The 17,553-nt window shown below is 42.0% G+C and overlaps 1 protein-coding gene across 8 annotated transcripts in view; it reads right to left on the bottom strand.

Annotated features, from left to right (window-relative positions):
- Positions 1-11,885: 11,885 nt before the first annotated feature.
- SEPT7 (septin 7) overlaps positions 11,886-17,553 on the bottom strand; it is a 99,757-nt gene continuing 94,089 nt past the window's right edge. For all 8 annotated transcript variants that reach the window (XM_019538619.1, XM_019538635.1, XM_019538611.1 and 5 more), the window contains 3 exons: positions 17,413-17,548; positions 13,657-13,796; positions 11,886-12,910 (listed from right to left, as the gene is read on the bottom strand). In XM_019538619.1, coding sequence (XP_019394164.1) covers positions 12,871-12,910; positions 13,657-13,796; positions 17,413-17,548 — 316 coding nt within the window. In that variant the 3' untranslated portion in view covers positions 11,886-12,870. The remainder of the gene's footprint in view (positions 12,911-13,656; positions 13,797-17,412; positions 17,549-17,553) is intronic.

The raw sequence follows: 17,553 nt of genomic DNA, 5'->3' as shown, positions 1-17,553 counted from the left end.
ATTTGCAGGTTCAATTTTAAGGAAAAAGCCTCTTTTTACCTGACTATGCTGATAACTTCAGATGAAGATCTTGAACTGCTGCTGCCCTTGCGAGGCGGGGAGAAATCAAGAAAGGAGAATCAAATAACAAGGAAAGAACCCCAAAGGTTGACGGAGCTAAAATACTATAGGAAAAACTGAATAAAACACATTTCTGGCCTGTTATTTGTTGCATATATAGAACTACTGCAAGTGAAAAAGTCAAGACTGCAGGGTACAGGTCAAGCCCAGCTATAAGCTGACTGTCATATTTATGGTTATTTTGGATGGAAAGATAAGTTCACAATGCTGGAGGTGGTGTCTATGTTAGAGTCACTCAACCCAGTCAGTGGAGTGAAAGGATAAAAACTTTCAGTCATTCAGACCCGTTCCTGACCAAAAAACCCCCCCTTGAATTTAAACCACCAAAGGAATTGCCATGTAATTCCTCACTGTGCCTTTAAGACATGCAGCAGAGCATCTGCTTGCCAGCACATGCAAATACAGAGTGGCTTTGTTTCATTATTGTCTGACCTACTGGAGCAACGGGATCGTCAGTATGAGGAGCGTTCATGGGTTACATTCCGCTTGCTGGAAAGCAGACACATTCCTGAAGTTGTTGTAAGCTAAATTCCTGGGCTCTGAGAAGTCACATCAATCCCTGCCCATTCAATACTGTTATGGCTACAACAGAAATATCATATCAACTTCTGGGCACTAACTTGAACCTTACAGAAAGGCAGAATTGCATCTTGGAATCTCCTTGCTCGAATGACCACAAAGTTGGATCTGTACCTCTATTTGGCACCCCCATGAAGTGCGCAAGACAATCCAAGCATGTGTGTGGACACCAGAGCACTTATAAGACAATCCAAGCATGTGTGTGGACACCAGAGCACTTATAAAAATGACCTTTAAAACAGAGAGGTGTGATGGGTGCTAACTCATCTTGCTGTGAAGTTCTCAGCAGAATGAGAACAGGCCTGGAGATAAATACAAAACAGGTCTGGGAGGTGTGACCTGTTCCCTACATCAACATCTCACTGCTTGAGCACCTGCTATGTGCCCCAAGCATGCCTGTCCCCATCACCTCAGAGTAGTCTCAGCACTGTGGCACATGGCGATTGGTTTCGGCATGCGTGTTTTCAGCTGCTAGGGATTTCCCAGATACCAGCTCACCTGGAGAATTGAGGGAGGGGTTCAGACATCCCTCCGAGGGGCACGGCCTCCCCAGATCCAAGCTCAGGAGCAAGGGGCAGGGAGAGAAACAAAGGCATGAGCAAGGGAGAGTCTCACCTTCCCTCAGAATTGCAGCCACCCAAAACCCAGTTCTCGGGCTAGGAGTTCATAGACCTCTTGAAACATCCCTCTCCCCCAGATCCCTCCTTGTATGGGTGAGAAAAGAGAAGGATTCATGCCTCAGATTCCATGAGGAGGAAGAGATGGGCCTGACTTGTTTCCACTCTAACAGTACCCACCACTATATTACCCAGTGCTCCTTCCTAACTTCTACCTTTTCTCCTGCACTGAATCCCAGAACTCATGTCCTCCCTTAACTGTCATGCCTATTCATCTGCCTTACCCTCAAGGTCCCCTAACCCTTTCTCCCATTCCTGTCTCTTAAAACCCTTCCCAACAAGCAGTTGCAGGTATAATTTATTTTCTCTTTGAAAACTAATTCTGAGTTTCTTTTGTACTTAGTTTACATTTCCCTCTATTCTCTGTTCCTTTGACAGACAGATTGTAGCAAGATGCATTTCGTTCCTAGTTTCCCACTTCATTCCTAGCTTAAGAGTCAGAACTGAATTAACACTAGTTGGCTCCAATGGCTAGTCCATGCCCCCACCATGCCAGCCAGCTCATGGAAACCAGGACATCAGAAATCTTTTAGTATACTCTTTGCATGGACAGTACAGCTTATACGAGGAGGTAGCCCCATGCCTCTCTTAGAGAGCTTAGCTTTTTTTGCATTCTGTTTTCAACACTGCTTCCCTCCAAAAGGCAATGGATGCTAGGCACAGCTAGGTTAAATGTTGGCGAGTAGGCCCCAACTTGGGCTAGTCCCTTAATCATAGCCAGTTTGCTCTCTAGTTCTGGACAAAAAAAATTAAAAACCTATACTGGCAGAATGCCAACCTTAAGAGATGGTTTTTAGGGAGGCTATATCTCAGGAACTTCATATTTGGGACACACGCTTTCTCTGGCACCCTTATGAGGCATATTAACTTTAAGGTAAATCCAAGTTAGGATGTGAATTTGAGAGCACTTTGAAAAATTGACCTTTAAACAGAGAGGGTTTCTTTTTCTATAATTTCTCAATAGGCAATTCACTACACTGTAGTTTGAATGTTCATTTAATAAAGTTGTGTCAACACCTTGGTTTGAATCAGAACTGTATTTGGAACCATTCAACTAAATGACCATTTCACTCTGAGGCCTAACTGGAAATTTCAACTATCTGACCAAGTGGCTTGAGAAAGCTTTAACAATTGCATATACATGTGTATTCAATTTCATTCAATGAGATCTCATCCGTTTCTTCCCAAGATCCAAGTCAGCCAACAAACAAAAATACACTCTTCCATGCCTGATGCTCTTCAGAAAACAAATGTGATCAGATCAACTTGTTTTTTGGATATCCCCAATTTCATATACTGAAGTGAAACTTGTTTGATTGGAGGAGGCAGTTCTAAACAAAAGGCACTTTTCCACCAAATACACAATAACATCTCATTGCTGAATGGAAGCTACTGTTCTAATGCGATATATCACGACTTTATTGTTTTTTGTAAAGTATTTAAGGAGACCCTCTCATTGAGTAGATGGCAGAATGTATTCTCAGAACTACTACTGAGAAAATTAAATTAATAATTAAACCTATTAGTTTTACTCTCCCTGACAATTAAGTGGTAGATGGTAATGCAGAGAATGCTGCCACCTTCTGTCTAAATGCTGGCAGCCATCTGCTTTATTTTGCCTTGTTTTTTTTTATATCTTCAGCTATTGTATAAATGCAGGCTGCTGTTGGCTACAGGAACATTAATATTTCAGTTAGTTGCTTCTAATTTCTATAAATTTACAATTCAAATCTCCACTAAAAATCTGTACTGCTGCCAGATCTAACGGTGGATAGTGGAAAAGAGATTTGGCAGCAGTATAAGGGGTTCATCTGTATTGCGCAACAGCAAAGAGCTGCACTGTAATAGAAACAGTTTTCAACACAGGTAGGCAAAACTGCACTTGCTTCCATCTACCCCATGGTGCACAGCCCCAGCAGGCGGTGGCAGCAGCAGGTGGAGCACTTAGGGGGCAGGCACCTAGCAGGCCAATGCTGCTCATCGTAGTGAAGGGCGCAGCCTCTACTGAGCCGTATGTATCACTGGTGCTCTCTGCCACTCATATGCAGCCGGACAGAGGGAAGCCCCGGGGGCTGGAACCAGCTCCCAGGGAAGCCCCAGGCACCTTACCCTGGGGGGCAGGGAAGGCAGCTGGCTCTAGTGCTAGGGGCTTCCCACCATGTCTGGCGAATGCAGGGGCTGCGTGCAAGTGCGCTGGAGATAGACGGCTCCGAGGAGACAGCACTCCTTGCTGATGTGCAGCACTAGCCAGAGCTGTGTCCTGCCAGGCGCCTGCTGCTGCTGCACCATGGGAGGAGCATGGGGGGGGGGATCCCCGTATACAACCCTTCAACATACCCTGTGCCCCCCCCAACACAGCTACCCTCCCTCACCCCCCCCCGTACACCGCCCCCCACCCAATATAAAAGACTAAGAATTTATTTTTGGGTTATTATGCAATCCCCTTTATATACAGTACGCAAACAAAAGTCACGACAAAAATATTTTTCGTAATAAAATGAAAATGTGTTGTAGTAGACATTTGACTTCTAGTGTATAATTTGGTGTTTTTCTGGTTCTAAGATGGCAACCTCCTCTCCCAAAAGAAGTATTTTTGGGGGGCACGAGAAGGGACTTTCAGTGGCCAAGGTCAGGGGTTGGGGGGTGGGACTTCCAGTCCCAAGATGGTGAGAAGGGGCAGGGCAACATCAAGGGGCAAGGCTACCCATGCGGCCCTGGACAGCTCACCAGAACTTGTTAAGCAGCCCTCCACCTGAAATAACTGCCTACCCCGGCCTACCTGAAAAAGATTTTGTGGACTGGACTGCTGCATCAGCTGCACAGCACCCGTGTATATCCTTGGCTTGCTGGCCACCTGTTTGGACTAACAGCCACTTCCTCAATGCTATTGGTCATAGAATCATAGACAATTAGGGCTGGAAGTGACTTCAGGAGGTCATCTAGTCCAACCCCCTGCTCAAAGTATCACTATACCCAACTAAATCATCTCAGCTAAGGCTTTATCTAGCCAGGTCTTAAAAACCTCCAGGGATGGAGAGCCCACAACCCTTCTGGGTAACCTGTTCCAGTGTTTTACTACCCTCCTAGTGAGAAAGACTTTCCTAATACCCAACCTAAACTTCTCTTGCTGGTATGAAATCATTGCCCTTTCCTCTGTCATCTGCCACCACTTAGAACAGTCTAGCTCCATCCTCTTCAAACTCCACCCCGCTTCAGATAATTGAAGGCTGCTATTAAATCTCCTCATGAGTCTTCTCTTCATCAGACTAAATAAACCCAGTTTCCTCAGCCTCTCCTCAGAAGTCATGTGCCTCAGCCCTCGAACCATTTTCATTGCCCTCCACTGGACATTCTCCAATCCTTTCTATAGCTGAGGGCGGGGGAGGGGAAGAGGAGGGAACTGGACACAGTTGTATCCAGATGTGGCCTCATCAGTGCCGAATAGAGAACCGTCACTTCCCTCAAATCTGCTGGCAACACACCCACCAGTGTAGCACAGTATGCCATTAGCCTTCTTGGCAACAAAGGGCACATTGTTGGCTTATATTCAGCTTATTGTCCCCTGTAACTCCCAGGTCTTTTTCTGCACAGCTGCTGCTTAGCCAGCCAACCAGTCCCCAGCCTGTACCAGTGCAGCTGCTTAGCCAGCTCGACCCCAACCTGTACCAGTCTGACATCCAAAATTACAAGTCAGAGTGGGTACTGACTGTGCCATAAGCAAATGACTGAACTAAGAGGAATGTGCGCTTCTTGGGAGTGTCTTAAGGCACTAGCATCTTTTTTTGCAAAAGGAAACAGTTCACTTACCAGTCAGCGGTCAGAAAAACAGATCTCAGAGGTCAGGAAAACAGTTCTTACGATGACAGGCTGAGAGCCATGGGACTCTTTAGCCTGGAAAAGCGCAGGCTCAGGGGTGATCTGATGGCCGCCTATAAGTTTATCAGGGGTGACCACCAGGATCTGGGGGAACGTCTGTTCACCAGAGCGCCCCAAGGGATGACGAGGTCGAACAGTCACAAACTCCTGCAAGACCATTTCAGGCTGGACATAAGGAAGAATTTCTTTACTGTCTGAGCCCCCAAGGTCTGGAACAGTCTGCCAGCGGAGGTGGTTCAAGCACCTACATTGAACACCTTCAAGAGTAAATTGGATGCTTATCTTGCTGGGATCCTATGACCCCAGCTGACTTCCTGCCCTTTGGGCAGGGGGCTGGACTCGATGATCTCCCGAGGTCCCTTCCAGCCCTAATGTCTATGAAATCTATAAGCTACAAAGGATTTCTCCCCGTCTGTCTAGTCTCAGAAGTGTTCACTTGCCTCAGTTTGACCCTATAAACCTGCTCTTTTTTGGACTGTGAGCTCCATCCCGTTGACTTTCACATGCGTTTTAGGAAATACATATGGGGGTTGAACAGCATATTCTCAGAGTTCTGCAAGATACAGAAAACATCCTACATAACGTAATATTTGGGAAGAGCTCACATTTGTGGTAGATAAAAAAAAATGGGCTTCTGAAATCATTGCAACAGAAAATGAGGTTGAAAAAGAGAGTGAGCACATGAGAATGTGAAGCTGCCTGTAGAAATCTAACTGGAACATAAAGCAGGGGAAAGTCTTTATTGCTCTACCCTTGCATTTAAATTATTAGTAATTCAGGGATCTGGCCTGTGGTAGCTTGAGAGCTTCATGCACTGCCTTCCATGAGAAAGACCAGAATATTTTTAATACTTTCAAATTCCACCCCCCCCACACACCTCCCACCTATACAAAGTACCTACAAAATATTGAGTTTTTCTGCACATCATTTTGAGTTTCTAGCTGTGCGATTACAAATCGCAATTGCAACATTTTTTTTAATCACACAACAAATTCTGTGGTAGCAGCTCTGAGAGCTGCTCTAATTAAAGCACCCCCACACCCTCCACCCCAGAGCGCATACATAGATGCCCTTAATGAATTTATCCCAGGAGCTATTTTTATTTTCATTTGTAAAGGGAAAGCTTAAGAGCATGGAGAGATGAAGCGGTTTGCCCAAGTCAGGGTTAGAAACTGAACCTTTTCATCATAAGTTTAGTATCTTAAAATTTCAGGACAATCCTTCTTTCCTGCAAATAGGCCACTTACGTGCTGCCAACATACTAACTAAGCATTCTCACAAAAATAATTCATTAGTCCATTATAAAACCCTTGAGTCTAGGGGGTGTTTTTCCTGTAGTTAGGTATATTAACTATTTCCAGGTCTTAACAAAAACCTCTCTTGGCCATCAGAAGAAAAGAAACCAGTGCCACTTTGCATATGAATGTTAGCTTGGAGCCCCTGAAACCCTTACTTTTAACACCCCCCCAATAAACAAAAAACCCCCAAACAAACCGTTTCTCCTAGGTATGAAGCAGTAGTTCTGTAACTTGGATCTTGGAAATTCTGGGTCATCTTCCTCCAAGACTTCCTTACAAGAAACCCCTGCCACTGTTTCTATCGGGTACATTCCAAAAAGCCATAATTAGCTTTTCACTGATATTTATGAACTAGTTTTTTTTGTTGAGTTCACCATCTTCTTCCTGGGTTTCAGCTGCTACGGAAAGCATCACTAGCAGGACTGGACAACAACAGAAAGGCAGGAGAAATAAGCCCCCTAAGCTAAATAGGCCAAAATAATGGTGGAGGCATACCTGTGTTTTTCCCCCCCCAATCCTTGGACAATATACAAAATAAGCTCCCTTATCACACTGTAGCACAGCTACAGAGAAGCTACCATTTTAACTGGCTCAAAAAGCTATTCTGTGAAGGTCCAGAGGCATTTTAGATTGAAGAGAGAGCTGGAATGGTTTTGCCTGTCTATCAAGTGAAGATTAGTTCTCCTCATGATGTTTGTAAGCAAATGGTCTTCGCATTGCTTCCTCAATATCCACACCTCCTTTTGAGGCACACTGAAAGGTATCTACCACCAGCTCTTAAACAAGTGGAGGTTGTTCAACACTATTTAGGAGCAAGACATTGGTAGTGATATTAGCTGTGGACCCTTGCTGTACTTTTCAAATCTTGTGATTTCACTAGCTATTTTTAAAGAAGAGTGTAAAAGGGCGAGTTGTGAACTGTGCTTTCATTTGAATAATGTTAGATATTCCAGAGATCTGCTTTAAAAAAAAGCTGATGACTGCACAACTAAAAACATTAAGTATAGGAATAACTTGTGTCCCAGAATCAGAGGTTTGTTTTTCTCTTTTCAAACTGTTCAAGTTTTTGAACACTTCCCTGCACTTGAAAAAACTGCCTTATTTTCACAGAGCATATTAAAAACTGGAATATTATGCACATTTCTAACAAGAACATTTGTTACTAGTTAAAAAAGTGAGAGAAGTTGCCAAGAGCAACAATTGAGTATCTCAGAGAAATGAGTGTTGTGTAAAAAAGAGCATGCAGTAATATTTCAGAAGCACTCAATTTCTAAGATCTTAGTAAGAGATAGCTTCAGCCAGCCTGTTCAGCAGATGTGAGATGCTAAAAGGGACTAGGGAAGAGGGGAAATCCACTTGCATTGTGGAGATCAAATGAATGGTGTCCTCAAAAGATTAACATTTTAGGAAGCTGAGGTCATTGTACCTAGTAGAGGCCTGAATGTCTTAAGAAGGCTAGGTTTGTGAGTAACTTGAAAGGTTATATACATAGGTGTCTTTGACAGCTGGCCCTCCAGGAGGGGAGTGCTCCCACTTGAGCACCTACAACAGCACTCTGGCTTTTGGAGCTCAGTGACACTGCTTGATGCTAGCTGCACGATCTGGGAATAACAACATCTAAAATATTTGTGGAGGTTGCTTATTTTGATACTGGATCTACTGTTCCCCCTCAGGTGTACGCAAAAGAAAGCCCAGAATTTGGTTGCATCATATTTCTCTGATTTAGAGGACCAAGTGCTGTTAAGATACCTATTAAGCTATTTGCATTGAAATTAGTGGATTGAGAATGTCTTCTCATTTCAACATAACATTAAAAAAGGAATCTAAAGGGAGACTGTTTTTCCAAGGATCTCTTATTCTTGTCAGAGATAGTTTTAGGAGAACACCCTTTGATCCAAGAATCCTTTTCACCTGGGACAACAAATACAAGAGAAGAAAAAGCACCAAGAACACAGCATGAACACGGTTAACTGGCAAGAGGATGAGTGACCTCGGGTAATAGGTTTATTTATATATTCTTTTCCTTTGTAAGTATTTAAGGAGGTCTTTCAAGCTGATACTCTTCAGAAATTCAAGTAGCTTTGCTTGACAAACTAGGGAAACAGTTGATTGGATACTGACACCACCTAGTGGTGTTCCACAGAGACGTAGCAAGGTAAAAAAATATTTAAAGCCACCTAGCTGAGAAAAAGTAATATTCAATCTGTAATAAACCAAGATTTATTGTATTAATTCATCTTGGAAATAAGCAGGTATGGATCTAATCATGATGATACATCATCAGAGCTCTTAATTATTCAGGCATTTTAATACTGGATCTTTTACCAACTGGAAGAAAACCCCAACTTGTTAAGCTAAGTGTGATCAGGTACAGACCACTGTATTTTAGAATAAGCTGATTTTCATTTTTTAAAAATATGAACAGAATGAAAAAAGGGTTGTTTTTTTTTTTAAATGCTTTCAAATCACAGCCAAATTCTTTAGTTCTTAATGTGGTCTGCTGACTGGTATATAGATTGAAGTGCGTGTGTGTGCGCGTGTGTGCGCATTTCATGGACTACCAATGAGTAGAACAAGCAGCTCATGTGGTGCAGCCAGACTTATTTGTTGGTAAGTTCCTCACCAGTTTAGGAACCACAAAGCAAACAACCTGCTTTGAATTTAAGCATTTTATTATACAGGCTCACAGTTACTCTGAAGTGGTTACAATGAATACAACTGATAGTTTGAATGTATTCAAACAACACATTACAAACTAATGTATTCAAACAAAATATTAGATAACAACCACTGTTTCTTCATGCTAGATGCTGTCATTAGTTCCAAAGCATTTTACTGGTTATGTAAAAGAAACTCAATTTTAGCTCTGCAATTGTCTGGAACAACTTTTTCAAGAAAACTGCTCTTTATAGACATATGAAGGGTATGAATATCTGGCATACAGAACCAAAAAAAAAGGTCTCCAACTTTTATAGTTATATCTTATTTCACTGTAGGAAAGTTTCAGCATAGGTTCAGACCTACAGAAAAGCACACTATTTTAATGCAAAAAGCAAGCAATTAAAGCTGGATGAGATTTCTTTTTTCTCTGAAGGACAAGTCTTTTGGTGAGAAATACTGATTCCACTACACTGACACTTTTCTTTTAAACACTTTTTTATACTATATTAATCTATAAACCCTAATATAATCAGGTTTGTATCAAGTATCTAGTGTTACGTAATATAAAAAGTATAAACAAAAAGTTTGTTTATATGGCTGTTTGGATATTTCTACAACTTTAAGGTTAGGGGGAGGATTACTGTTTGCTGGAAATGGACTTTTATACGAATTTGAAATGAAAGACATTATTGGAAGGTAACATACTTGTATCAAAGTACATAGAATCATAGAAATAGGGTCGGAAGGGACCTTGTAGATCTTCAAGTCCGACCCCCTGCCTGGGAGGGAGAAAAAAACTGGACTCAAATGACTCCAGCCAGGTAGGCATCAAGCCTCTTAAAAATCCCCAGGGTAGGAGCCAGCACCACTTCCCTTGGAAGTTGGTTCCAGCTCCTAGCCGCCCTAACTGTGAAGTAGTTCTTGCGGATGTCTAATTTAAACCTACTCTCCAATAATTTGTGTCCATTGTTCCTTGTCATGCCAGGGGGCGCTAGGGGAAACAGCGTCTCCCCCACACCCTTCTGGTCCCCTCTAGTGAGTTTATAGACAGTCACCAGGTCCCCCCTCAGCCTTCTCTTATGAACAGGTTTAGGTCCCGCAGTCTTTCAATGTAGGGTCTGCATACAAGCCCTACAAAATTTACCTTGGGAAGAATTTGGGCTAGCCTAAGGAAATGTCTTCTACAAGTTTTATTACAACATTAGGGGTTTCTCTCAATTCACAAGGCTTAAAGGAAAGATATAACGATTTCACTGGGAACAGTATTCTGGAAGTTAGTGAGGAGTCGCATATGGCATGTTGCAAATACATTATTCTGTGTGAGATGGCTCTTTAGGAGTGACAATATTAGCATATGTGGAGCCTCACATAACATACACATGAACCAAAGACCGAATGACAACTGGCTAATAAGTAAACTTCGTATAAATATCAACTAACTTAATCCAAGGGTTCTGCATACCCGTGGGGGTACACAAGACATCTCCAGGGGGTACACAAGAGAAGTCGTGCAATGGTGGATTTAATTTTGTTATAATTATTGGCATTTAAAGGGTTAAAATACAAAAACCTTGTGGGCAGCTGGTAAATCTGGAAGGGATATTCAATAAGAAAGTTTGGGAACCTCTAACCTAATCCATATATATTATTAAACCATTATAATAAAAGCTGGTAACTGTTTACAGTGTCACACTCCTGGTTGTGCTAATCAATATCCCTTTTCATGAAGATGGATTAAAACCAAGGTGGTACAAACACTCAGTTGTGATAAAGGTATTTGCAAATGACTTAAAAGTTTTACATCACAGAATTTCTGTCCATTCTGCATCAAGGAAATGCATCAGTTAATGTTAACTGATAAAAATATCATTAATACTAAAGTCTCCAAAGAAAAATAACCAAAATCTTCACAACCCAAATCAGGCTTATAATCATTTAACAGTAAGACTCTCAAGAAGCCAAATTACCTGTAGAATTTCCCCCTTTCTAGTAAAACTCACTTTAGGTTACAAAGAAGATAGTGCTGTACTGCCCAGATTCTTCTTTTTTAATTTTCTAAAAATAAATAAATAAATGTGTGAATGCAGCTCTTTCTATTCTTGTGTCTGTGCAAAGACAAATAAAGTACTGAATTGAACAGACACTTTTAAAAGGTTTTAGCACTTTAAAATCTGTTCTTTTAGCTGACTGCCACATACCTAGTTATTAAATTAATTACTTTAATTTTTATCTTCATGTAAACAGTAAAATTATTATGCAACTCCACAGAAGAGACACGTCAAAGTACAGTAATTAAGGACAAACACCATATGGAACAATACACTCCTCCCCAATAAAGCAGATCAGGTAAGTGAAAAATACTATGTTATGGACAAAGCAGGATGTGTAAGACAAGTTAGTACCTTTTTGAGACAAGACACTTACATTTTACAGTTTCAGGGCACAATTAGTCATTATACCTCAGTCATTTACAACTGGTCTTATTAAGAAGTCAATAATGCACACACTGAATAACTTGTGCTCTCATTCAACTGGGACTTCAGATTGACCAACACATTAGAAGCAAGTTGAATCAAGTTCAGATGCAAGTTAAAAACTTAAAAGTTGAAATAATTTCCCAAATAAGCACTAATACATGTAATTTCTTGAAAATCTATCACACATCATCAGCATGTTACATCACAACATTGTTTATTATGTGACTTTTTACAATACAAACAAAAATACAGAAATGCAATATATGAATACAGCTAAATGCAAAATGGTGATTTTTTTTTTTCCCCCAAGAGGTCATGATTCCCATGTCTAGTAAAATAAAGAAAGACTGCACACAGGTAGAAACAGGTTGATAGTTAACTCCACAATTCTGTCTAGAAATGACCTATAAATGTATTTTCTGCTACTTACCATAAAATGTAAAAAGGGAGTTAAAGGAAAGTTTTACTCACTGGTTCCTACCATATGAAAGAAGCTATATTCTATTTAGCAGGGCCAATATATGGAAAAATATCTAAATTAAACGTTATTACAAAAATGAAGCAGTAATGAGATTCTTCTGGCTAAAGAAGTTACTAAATGAGAATAGCATATATTTAAAGAATCCAAAACAAAAACAATTGTTATAAAAAGCTTTAGGTGCACTGTAAGCCTATAAGTTTGTATTTCCATGTGTACTTTTAAACAATGGAAGTGTCAAAAATAGGGTCAACTGTGTTAGACTAGATTACATTATTGTATATGCTGCACTGAATGGAATTCTTGTATTATAACAGAGAAGCATAGTTTGTATCATATTATGGTAATTTATCCTCACTAAAAACCTCCTAAAATCCGCATAGTTTGGAAAATCTTGTAAACAATCAAACCACCAGAACATGATTGTACAACAGTAAAATGTTTTGTGTTAAAATGACAACCTTTTAAAAAAAACAAAAAAGGGAAAAATGGTACTTAGAGCTGTAATTTTCCAAGTGAACAACACCCTAGACAATTCAAGGCATCTCAATTTCCATCAAGCTTAACAAAAAAAATTTGTCATGCTGTTAAATCCATTGTTATGGATACAACTGGTGCAAAACTGGTCATACAGATCCAACGAACACTGATGTCCAGGCTGGCATATTGGCAACTAATACATAACTGGTGGTCAATAGATGCATTTAAAAGATCTTCCCTTTCTTCTTGTTCTTTTCCAAGGTTCTGAGAAGATAATACAAGATTAAAGAATGTTCTGACAAATAATTTGCAAATATATTTGTGTATATTTTTAAAACATCCATTCATCAACATAAAGGCATCTGGCTTGCTTGTTTAGATGTATAGTAATAACATTATTTGCCTTGGCATGCTATGTAAAGAGTAGGTAGGGCAACAATCAAGCAGTAAATGCATTATTTTTACTCTGGCAGACAAAACTCTCAGGGTAGAGAAGCGATATCTTTTATTAGACCAACTAAATAGTAGCAAAAATATTTCTTCTTTTGCAAGCTTTTGTGCCCAAACACCCTTCATCAGGCAGAGGAGAATATTTTTCATATTTTCACTTTAATTTTCAGGAGTTAAAAGACTTGACAGCTTCCAGTTACAGAACTAGGAACCCATCCCTCTGATAAGATCTGAGGAAATCCAGGCAAAACAGCCCTCCAATTCTAATACAATTTTTATTTAAAAAAAATGAAAATCTGTGGGGTTATACTTTTATTTAGTAGAAAGTAAGTATTTGCTCTGAAAGTGTAGAGTTTTACCACTATTTCCAAAAAATGTTTGTTTATACCCAACAGCAGTTTGACACTGTGTTACCCATTTAAAATATTGAAACTGATGGTCAAGCACTAGAAACGCATACATTTCTTTTGAAAGAAAAGCAAAGAAAAACAAAACAAAAAAACCCCCTTTCCTTTCAACAAACATTAGGTACAAATAGCAGCAGCAAGAATGATGCTTACCTGGAGGAATTCTGTTGTTCCAAAATACGTTGCTGAGTTTCCCAGTTTGCCTTCTCATCCTCAAACTGGCGGCGCTTTTCCTCCAATTCTTTGTGCTGTGCTTCCAGATTCTTTTTCATTTGCTCATGGCGTCGTTGAAGCTAAAGTTATAACGCAAAATAGTCAACAAACCGCAAAAAGCTACATTAGGGGTTGTAGTGGCTGATGATGCACATGCAACAATATAAAAGATGGAGGATTCCGATAGGGAGACTAAAATGACAGTTACAGTGAACAGACTGTTTGGAAATGCAGGAATAGTATATTTGAGTTTTTAGATTTTTTTTAAAACACTGAATTGCTTAAGGAAGACTATTTAAGTAAAAGTCAGTCTTTACTTCAACAACTTTCTACTTTTTATTCCTGTTCCTTGAAGTCCAACTGAAATCTATGTAACAATGGAAATTGTGCTATAGGAGACTTACTAACTTAGGGGTGGGCAATTATTTTGGACGGAGGGCTGCTTAACCAGTTTTGGCAGGCTGTTGAGGGCCGCATGGGTAACCATGCCCCTTGACATGTGCCCCACCCCCTGATCACCATCTTAGGACCAATGTCCCAATGTCTTTGGTCCCAAGACATTGGGACACTGGTCCCATACCCCAGGGCCAGCACTGGTGGGGCTCAAAGCAAGGCACAAGCTGGCAGGGGTCTGTGGAGCCAGGCTGGCCTACACCAGCTGAGGGGGGAGCTGGCCTGGCTCCACAGAGCCCATGCCAGCTGGGACCCCACGTTCTTGCCTCCCTGCTCTGGGCCCCGCCAGCACTGGCCCCAGGATACCAGTGTGGGCCCCATGCTCCCGCATCTGCTCACTCCCAGTGCCCCCTTGCCCCACAGTACAGGCAGGGGGCAGTGCACAGCCCCAACCACCTGCTTGCCAGCAGGGAAGAAGCTGGCTGAGCACGGGGACCGTGGGGAAAAGCAGCCCCTTGCCCACCCCATGGCCGGTGCCCCCTGCTCGCAGCCCACACGGGGCTGTCCTGAGCAGGCACAGGCAGTGCCACGTGGACTGTGAGCGTCTGCTGTGAGGGGCGCTGGCCACAGGGTGAGTGAGGGGCTGCTTTTCCCTGTGCTCAGCACCAGCTTGCAACCCAGCTCGCCCGTCAGGGCTGTGCACAGCATCAGCAGCTGTACCCCCTCCCCCGTGCCACACTGGGCAGTGTTGGCTGCTGCTGCTGCCTGCCTGGAGCACGCTCTGGGCATCCCACAGGCGGTGGTGGCAAACAGAGTACCGTGCAGCAAGTGGGGGTGCTGCAGCTGCTGTTGCTACACGCAACCCTGACAGGCAGGCCTGGAGCCGTGCAGGACATAAGCTAGCAGTGTGGCCAGGTAACAAGGTGGTGCTGAGTGCAGGGGTGGGGAAAAAGTGGCCTCTCGCCTGCCCCATGGCTGGCACTCTGTGCTGCAGCTGCTTGCAGCCCACCTGTGGCTGCCTGTGCCTGTTTAGGACAGCCCCATGCAGGCTGCAAGTGGCTGCAGCAGGGAACGCTGGCCATGGGGTGGGGAAGGGCCACTTTCCCCTACACTGGGAAGGAGCAGGGAAGGAGCCTTGGGAAAAGTTGAGCATTGGCAGGGGGGTGTGGGGAAAAAGCGGCCCCCCCCCCACAGCTGGCACTCCCTGCTGCAGCGGCTCGCAGCCCATGGGGCTGTCCAGAGCAGGCGCAGGCAGCCCCATGCAGGCTGCGAGTGGCTGCAGCGTGGGGTGCTGGCCATGGGCCGGGCAAGGGGACACTTTCCCTCCTGTGCTCAGCTTTTACCCAGGCCACTTTTCCCTGGGCTCCTTCCCTGCCCAGGATCCTCCCCTGCCCTTCCACCCTCTCCCTTACCTGAGGTTCCAGCTGGGGCAGCTACATGGTCCCAGGCCAGAAGCCCCTGCTGGGGCTTCCAGCTGAGGGGGCAGGGCTGGCTGGGCCCTGCTGTTGTGGGACCCTGCTGGTCTTCCCCTGGGTCCTACTGCCCTTGGTTCCTGTCATTTTTGACAGGAACCAAGGGCAGAGAAATATTAATTTTCTAAATTTTTTAGGATCCCCGTGGGCTGGAAAGAATGGCCTCCAGCCCATGGGCTGTATTTTGCCCACCCCTGTACTAATTCATACTAACAAGCAAAGAATGCAAAACTAGTTAGTGGTCACAGTAAGTAAATGAAAAGCTAAGATAAACTATAACAAAGCAGTAGTCGGTATCTGGAAACTACTTACAAGAGTTCTATAGTATATCCTGGAATAGCAAAGTTTTTGTAATTCAAGGAACCACAACAGCAACCTTTAACTGGATCCCCTACTTTTTTGTGGGGGGTTTTTTTTTTTTTTTTTTTCACTTTTAGGTTAAATGACTTCTCTTCACTCAATCAGTCACTTCATTTCATCCTCTCGGTGTCCTGAGTTTATTTCTGGATGAAGACCAATACTCTTCACTTGGCCACCTGACAACTTTCTTCCATTAAGCACTACACCAAAGTCCACCGTATGGCTATTAACGTTACCTGCCCTACAAAAATAGCAGTATAAAGACTCGGGCAGAGGGAATTGTAATATGAATGATAAAAACCACACTTCTGAGAAATCACACATTAATCCATCCATCTCACTTAAGTCTCCTTCCCTTACATCTCCACTGTCCATCTAGTGTTACTGGAAATAGCTTTCTGAAGCTAGCAAGAAACTAACATAGCTAACATTTAACCCCACCTTTCTCTCCTAATCAAGATGAGGTTAAAATCATCATCACTTCACTACAAATCCTTTCCCTCCTACTTTCAAAACTTCCACCACCATCCTCCTGCTTGAAACATTAGTGATCTATATGACTGTTCTCCCCATCCATGATATCAGTAACTATATCAAGATGGATGGAGGGATGGATATTCAGGCAAACTCTGACTTTTGCAAACTTGTATTCTCTGCTTTGTAAGATTCCCATATAACTGGCGTTTTGTAATCTGCAGCTATGAACTGTTGCACCAAGTTTACTAGGAGACACTACTTCCCTAGCAGAATGAAGGAATTCATATTTTATGTAATATTTAACAATAGTGTTAGTAACTCCCAATCAGCAATGTGTAAGCAATGTAAAAACATGTATAGACACAGACTTTGCTTTGAGGAGCTCATCTAAGAGAACAGTGGGAGATGGGGACATAAGCAAATGTATGTAACAACTTCATACAAATGCAAGTTTAAAAAAAAAAAAAATGACAGTTGAAACAGTTGTGGGACATTCCTAGATACTCTTAAACTAAGGATCATTAATTGGTTGGCATCTTTTAAGTATCATGGCATAAATGCTTTTGAAGAATGGATTTCAGTAAAGGGCATTAATAATGCTATATAAAAATGTAAAGCTTCAAGTAGTATATGTGGTTCACAAATCTCAAATAATATTTAGGGAATTTTAAAAATGCTTAGTAAGATTTTTTTTTTTTTTCCAAACAAGGAATAGATTGCTTTTAACAAGTGATTATAGGAAGGAAATCAGTGCATACAAATGTGAAAAATCACCTTGAAAGTTAGCATTTACACCATTTCAATAAGACAGAACTTTGGTAAAGATTTAGTGTGGGTTTCTTTTAAAAACTCTTCTTCCCCACATAATATTACTTTGTGATACTAGGAAGCATTTAAAACATGTGTGTTTACAAATGTAAAGTCTCTGGGGAAAAGTACTCTCTCTGCAATGGTTCAGAACATAATCCTGACATTTAAAACATATTTTGATTACCTCAGCTTCAGAGTCCTTTAGTTTCTGAACTTTTTCTTTAACCTTCATCTCAAAGACCTGCTCCATTTCCATCTCCATTTTTTTCATTTTGGCCACATGTTCTCTCCTCTCTTCTTCCATCTGTGCCAGCGGACTCCTACC

The sequence above is a fragment of the Crocodylus porosus genome, unplaced genomic scaffold (genome assembly GCF_001723895.1).
Source record: "Crocodylus porosus isolate Cpor-Errol unplaced genomic scaffold, CroPor_comp1, whole genome shotgun sequence".
Classification (NCBI taxonomy): domain Eukaryota; kingdom Metazoa; phylum Chordata; order Crocodylia; family Crocodylidae; genus Crocodylus; species Crocodylus porosus.
The sequence above is the reverse complement of the archived record's forward strand: the minus strand, read 5'-3'. Positions and strand labels throughout refer to the sequence as shown.